General features: G+C 43.1%; 2 protein-coding genes across 2 annotated transcripts; both read right to left on the bottom strand.

Annotated features, from left to right (window-relative positions):
- Positions 1 to 1,078: 1,078 nt before the first annotated feature.
- LOC118751308 lies at positions 1,079 to 1,594 on the bottom strand. Its single transcript, XM_036486088.1, has one exon. It carries the CDS (start codon positions 1,592 to 1,594, stop codon positions 1,079 to 1,081), a length of 516 nt encoding a protein of 171 aa, XP_036341981.1.
- A 3,907-nt stretch (positions 1,595 to 5,501) lies between these two features.
- Positions 5,502 to 6,284, bottom strand: LOC118751307. The gene has a single exon (XM_036486087.1). The coding sequence runs from the start codon at positions 6,282 to 6,284 to the stop codon at positions 5,502 to 5,504; it is 783 nt and encodes a 260-aa protein (XP_036341980.1).
- Positions 6,285 to 6,749: the final 465 nt, after the last annotated feature.

Below are 6,749 nucleotides of genomic sequence, written 5' to 3'. Positions count from 1 at the left end.
GGCGCAGGTTTGATTTACGACCCTTCAAAAAGTTTTTATTAAGTACAATGTTCCAATTTTTAAATTCAAGTACTGAAAAAACATTCAGTCTTATCATGAGTTTAATTTTCCCCGAACCGGTTCACTTTTCACTTTTGGTACTGAAAAAACATTCAGTCTTATCATGAGTTTAATTTTCCCCGAACCGGTTCACTTTTCACTTTTGGTTTTCATGTACATATTTACTATGGGCGGAATACAAATTTTCCGACGAATTTTTTTTCGGGCAAAACTCAGGATAAGGCAGATTATTAAAAACTATTAACCTTTCCATTTGTTATTTACCCAAATCACCTAATTTACCCACCTAAATTATTTCTTAAAATACATGACATCCGCATTCGCATCCGCATCCGCGGATGTTAGCTTTTAAACATACGCATCCGCATTCGCATCCGCGGATGTCTAAAATTCCACAGTCGCAACATCCCTCGTAGGTACATAGAAAAGCTTATGTATGGAAATGAGTGCATATGTACAGATGTATAGGCAAACCCGCTTATGTACAAAGAATATGTTTGCAAAGAGGATGCGTTAAAATACCGCAAAGCTAATTAGCATTAGGGTGTGTGGGCGAATTCTCAACATCCTGCCCGGTCGAGGCACTGGACTCGAAATTATCGTCGTCGATGAGCCGGCACAGCTTCTGAACTGCCCGGGTTATCGTTGCATTCGCTGTCTGAAGAGTGGCGTTGCGGGTTAACCCATCACTTCCCGGATGTACTGCCGTAATTCGGCCTAATCGCCAATGCGTTGGAGGCAAATTTTCGTGCCTTACGAGAACGATGTCGCCTATTTTCGAATCGGTTGACCGTGTCTGCCATTTGTTGCGTATTTGTAGTGTGGATAAATATTCATCACTCCACCGTGTCCAAAAATGTTGGTGTAGTTGGCGCACCCAGAGCCAGTGCTTAAGGCGATATTGAAGTGACGTAGGCTTCACGAACTGCAACCAGTGGGGCACCCACGAGAAAGTCACCAGGGGTCAGTGCCAATTTATCGCCGGGATCGTCATATAACGGTGTGATCGGTCGGGAATTCAGGCACGCCTCAATCCGTTCGCCAATGTTTGAAGTTGGCTATGCCATAGCGCTTGTGCTCCAACCAAGTGCACCAGATGATGTTTAGCGGACTTTGCGGCAGCCTCCCAGAGTCCACCTTGATGGGTAGCGCTAGGCGTGATAACGTGCCAATGAGTGCCCATATTTGCTAAAGACTGCTGGTTGCCTTTGTTTTGCCATGCAACCAGCTCTTCCTGTAGTAAGCGATTGGCGCTAATGAAAGCAGGACCATTATCACTGAAAAGTTCGAGGCATGGCCCACGTCGACTGACAAATCTTGTAAACGCGTCCAGAAACGCCTGTGATGAGAGATCATCGACGACCTCAATATGTACCGCCTTCGCTACCATGCAGATGAAGATGGCCAAGTATGTCTTAACCGTGGCGCGGGAACGTTTTGCGCCAATTCGTACTGTGAATGGACCGCAATAATCGACGCTGGATGATGCAAATGGTCGTGCAGCGTTGATTCGTTTTCTCGGTAGCGATGCCATCTGCTGAGTTGGGGTCACGCCTCGATGTCGCCGACAAGTAACAAACTTCTGTATATAGCTTCTAACCGCTTGCCTACCGTTTAGTATCCAATACCGTGTGCGAAGTGTTTGAAGAACAAGCTGCGGGCCTCCATGTAGCGTTGTATGATGTGCATGCTGGATGACCAAGAGTAATAGTTCGCCGTGTTTTGGTAGGATCATCGGGAGGCGCCGATCTTCTGGCAGGTCAGCTTGCCTGATGCGACCTCTAGCTCGCAAAATGCCATTTTCATCTATGTAGGGCTTCAATGATACCAGCTTGCTGGTGGTGGGTACGCACAACCCCTTTTGAAGTTGGGCTATATCTGTAGCGAAGTAATATAACTGCTCGTTCCGAGTTAGCCTATTAAGGGCAACATCCATTTCTGCGGGGCTAACGATTGAGCTTCGCAAGTGTTGGCTGCCGGGAAGCCAGCGAAGAATAATAGCCACTGTACATTGGAGCTTTAAAATGGAACTGACCCGATCATTCAGAGCAATTGTCTGTCCGTCTCGACGTCGAGTAGTGACAACTGGCGAATAAATTTTTGTTGTAACTAGAGATGAAACCCTATGTTCACCTTGCATAATATCAAGCTCCTCATCAGTGTTGCCAGAATTTTTTGAAGAAACAAGCTAGATTGGCTCCAAAAAAAGGCTAAAAAAGGCAATTATTTTTTTTTTCGAGCTAAAAAAAAAGCTGAAAACAAAAAATCATTTTTCACTTTCTTTTTCAAATTTATTTAATTTCACACATAACAATTCGGCATAAATCTTTATATGTACATAACCATGATACAAAAATTTAAAGGATTTACTTTTAGCGTTTTAGTTGCTCTGAAAATTTAAATTTTATAAAGTAGGCAAACTTCAAAATATAAACAAAAAATATAAATTCAGCGAACGGTTTTACCTTTAGATACTTGTACCATGTACATACCTATATATAATATATGTATGTATGTATGAAAATAAAGCTATATTTTTGTTTATTTTCTAAAACATAGATTGGCGATTACACATATGTTAGTGTTTGGCCGAGCTTCTCCTCCGATTTGTGGCGTGCGCCTTGATGTTGTCACACAAAGCGGAGGGACCTACAGTTTTACGCCGACTCCGAACGGCGATTGTATCTTTATGCGAAGCTGTTTTTCATGGCAGAAATGCACTCGGAGGTTTGCCATTGCCTCCCGAGGGACGACCGCTGTTAAGAAAAAACCTTTTTCTATATTTTTTTTTAACGATGTTGCTTTGACCAGGGCTTGAACCCAGGTGCTGATGAGTGAAAGCGCGCACTGCTTACCACTACACCACAGCGGCCGACTCATATGTATATAAATCAAAAATCCCCATCACATATACTATACCTTGTCACTATAGCTGTGTTTTCGTATTCTCCAGCAAAAAATATCCAGTAACTTGCCAGTAACCTAATTTCAGAGAGTAAGCCAATATTTACTCCCAATAAGTGAAATATGCAAGAAAGTACGAAAACGCAAACCAGCAAGAAGTCACTGGTTTTATTTTCCGATACAATTTTCTTAGAAAACTAGTGTTTTCCATCTTATTGTATATTTAAATTGGTTTATTTTATCATTTGCAACTCTAAAAGCACCACAAACAACTATTTTCTTAATGTGATTTACAATAAGCATCATGCCATCAGCTGTTTTTCTTACTAGCAAATAGTTGCTAGTAAAAATTTATCCAGTAAAAATCCAGTAAAACTTGCAAGTTCAGCTGTCATTTTTGCTCTCTCAATTTCCCCTCTTTTGCTAGTTTCTTGCAAGTTTTTGCGTACGAAAACGACATCCAGTAAAAAACCTGGATTTACTGGATAGTGCGTACGCGAACAGGGCTTATATCTTGTCACTTTTGAATGTATTTCACAATCAGAATAAAAGGCCCTACTTTCATCCGAAATTTCTTCAACCGATCGCTTCGTCAAATATCTTTAACAAAAAAACCATTAAAAGAGAGAATACAATTTGAGATCTACTGAAATTTACCTATCCATTGGTTGAGGTTAAAATTAAAAAATTCGTAGCACAAAGCACAGCTCTTTTCCGACGCCACTCAGTTAAAAATACCAACTAATAGTGATACGCAAACCGGTTTGCGCTTTACGATTGTCGATAACTTTTTTGTGCTTACTATTTTCAGAGTTACCATAAACAAATTTTTTTGTGATATCTATTTATCTACAACTATTTTTAGAGTTACCATAACACATTTTTTTATGATATAAATATTATTTTCTAAATATCGATTCAATAAAGAACTTTAGTAAGAAAAAAGGCTAGAAAAGGTCAAATGAAATTAAGAAACAGCTTAAAAAAAAGCTAAAAGCTAAATCACTTATTTTGAGGTTAAATGCATTGAAAAAAAAGCTAAATTTAGCCCGAAAAAGGCCGAAGTGGCAACTCTGCTCCTCATTAGTTAGATCGACTTCTCCTGGAATGGGCACCTGGGTATCTGTCAGCCATTTCGGACCTCGCCCCCACAGTTTATGCTCAACAAGCTCGGACGCTCAAATACCTCTGCTGGCACAGTCAGCAAGATTTTGAGCCGACCGAACATGGTGCCAACAGTCTGGCGATGTTAGCTCTTGAATTTGCCGTTCGCGGTTGGAAATGAAAGGCTTGAGAGTAGTGGGTGGCTTGTGTAACCAGCACAACACAATCCGCAAATCTGACCATAAAAAATAAGGGTTATCCGTTAACCGTAAAGCAATACGTACATTGTTGAGCGTAACAGCGAGAAAATGTGCTGAACAAAGCTCCACCCAAGGAATCGTTGCCCCCTTGAGCGGAGCCACCTTAGTACGAGCTGTAACAAGTGATACAATTGGATGCCCTTCGCCATTCGTAGTTCTTGTATATATAACAGCTGCGTATGCTAGGGGACTCGCGTCGCAAAATCCGAGTAATGTAGTCGATCGACCTTCAGCCATCCCTAGCCATCGTGGAACACGAATGCGGTTGATGACGTCAAGGTCCCTGTAAAATGCGATCCACATTTCGCGAAGTGAGTCTGGTAGCGGTGCATCCCGGACTAAACCAGCCGCCCACAGCTTTTCTCATCTCAAACCAAGCACAGCAGCAGTGGAAGGTTCAATGACTAAGGCACTCCGCACATTAAACGCCTAGTCATAGTAGTGTAATCGTTCCGGCGTACTAAAGTATGAAGCTTTTATACCGAACATATGTATTTCAATGAAGCTCTGTATATTACGATTCATAATCATATTTTCGCCTAATCATAAAAACTTCATGAATCGAAGCACCCAACATTGTAAGGCGCTTGCCGTTTTGATATCGGCATTTCTTTACTTTTTTGTGCTCGAAATAAAAATTATTTGTCATTTCAGTAGATAATAATTGAAAATTAATGATTTTGTGCTAAAACTCGTGCCAATTGTATTAAGCCATAAACGTGTATGCAATATTTTATTGCAGAAATGTTCGCGGAAGTATATTAGGGAGAAAGACCGGCCAGAAAATCTGTAATGTGCGCGCAAGCAGGGCTTACGCAGGGCGCCCAAGTGTGCAGAAGTCGAGTCCTCATGCATTCGTTTTGACATGACAAAACGATTACTCTACTATGATTAGGCGCGTAATGTGCGGAGTGCCTACCTCACCACTATTAGAGTTCCATTGTCGTAGAAAGCAGAAAGAACCGCATTCACGCAAGTTCTATAGCCTTGGTTTCTGAGTCACAACTAGTCAGGAAGTCGTCAACATAAAAGGATTTCAAGACTGTGTCACGAGCTGCAATTGCTTGTTGATTGTCTGGTACCACCTTATAATTGTCGTATGCGCATTTGAGTGTGTGCGCGAACCGCATTATATGGACTGCACGCCATGCCATAAGTTATGGTTTTTAAGAGTTATACAGCGATGCCGTTACTTGTCGATTCCCTCCAAATGATTCGTTGGAAGTTCCTGTGCTTAGGAGTTACTGGCACGTGTCGGTACATCTTCTCAATATCTGCCGACAATGCGATGCGAAAGCGGCGGAACCGAAACATGATATTGATGAGCGGTTCCTGGATTGTTTCTTCTACTAACTGGATGTCGTTCAATGAGATACCGTTTGTAGTCCGCACAGAGGCATTGAATACGACGCGTAATTTTTCCGTAACCGCGTGGTGTGGGATATAATAGCAGGGTTCCTTGTCGTCTAGTGGACCAACGCGCTCCATATGGCCCAGGTCCTCGTACTCTCGCAAAGCGTGTGCGTATGAGTCGCCCAGAGGTGGGGCGCCAGCGCGAAACACTATCTGAAAAACATAGCGACCGTCCGAAGTGCGAGAGTGAGTTGCTGAAAAGTGTCGTTCGCGTTCATCGTCTCCACCACAATCTTGTGAAGGCACTTCCTCTAGCTGCCAAAAATTGCGTTCGAGCTCCTCCAACTGCATGTCCTCGCCTCGCAGCTGTGCGCTGAATGCAAGCGAGGGCAGTGCTGATATTTTCTCTGCTGATGCTGGACCGAAGACAACCCAACCGAAACGTGTGCGTTGTGGATGTGGCTCTTGCAGACCGCCGAAATTAACGTCACCTTCAACCACTTGACCCCATACATCAGCACCAACCAAAATATCGATATTGCCAGGAGTCCCGAATTGTAGATCGGCTAGCTCCGGGCTTGCTAAGTGCTGCCACTGTGTCATGTCTATATGCACTGTTGGGATGGCCGTAGTAATTGACAGGGTGACAAGCGCAGCGAGTGTCAATTCAAAGTTGGAATGAAGTAATTTCAATGTAAGCGACACGCAGCCCCATGTACGAGCGTGAGCATGTGCACCTATTCCCTCCACACGAACATCGCATTTGCTACGGCGTAAAAACAAATAATTAGCTAGTCTATGTGTGATAAAACTGACCTGTGAACCCGGGTCACAATGCACCCGAGCTAAACGCCGGGTTGTGGGTCACCGTAGGCATGTACCCGCGTAGTTGCCAATAAAACTGTACGACTTGTATAGGCAAGACAAGTGACTGACGAAGGTTCTAGTCGGGGTTCCGACTTCTTGGCCACTGTTGTAGTCAAGCTCTCTTGAGGGACTGATGCTGTGTTGGGTGATGAATTTGCGCGACAAAGTAGCGAGTTGTGCTTACGACTGCAGTGGCGACAA

This window comes from Rhagoletis pomonella, unplaced genomic scaffold (assembly GCF_013731165.1).
Source record: "Rhagoletis pomonella isolate Grant_MI unplaced genomic scaffold, Rhpom_1.0 Rhpom_scaffold_00646, whole genome shotgun sequence".
NCBI lineage: Eukaryota > Metazoa > Arthropoda > Insecta > Diptera > Tephritidae > Rhagoletis > Rhagoletis pomonella.
The sequence above is the reverse complement of the archived record's forward strand: the minus strand, read 5'-3'. Positions and strand labels throughout refer to the sequence as shown.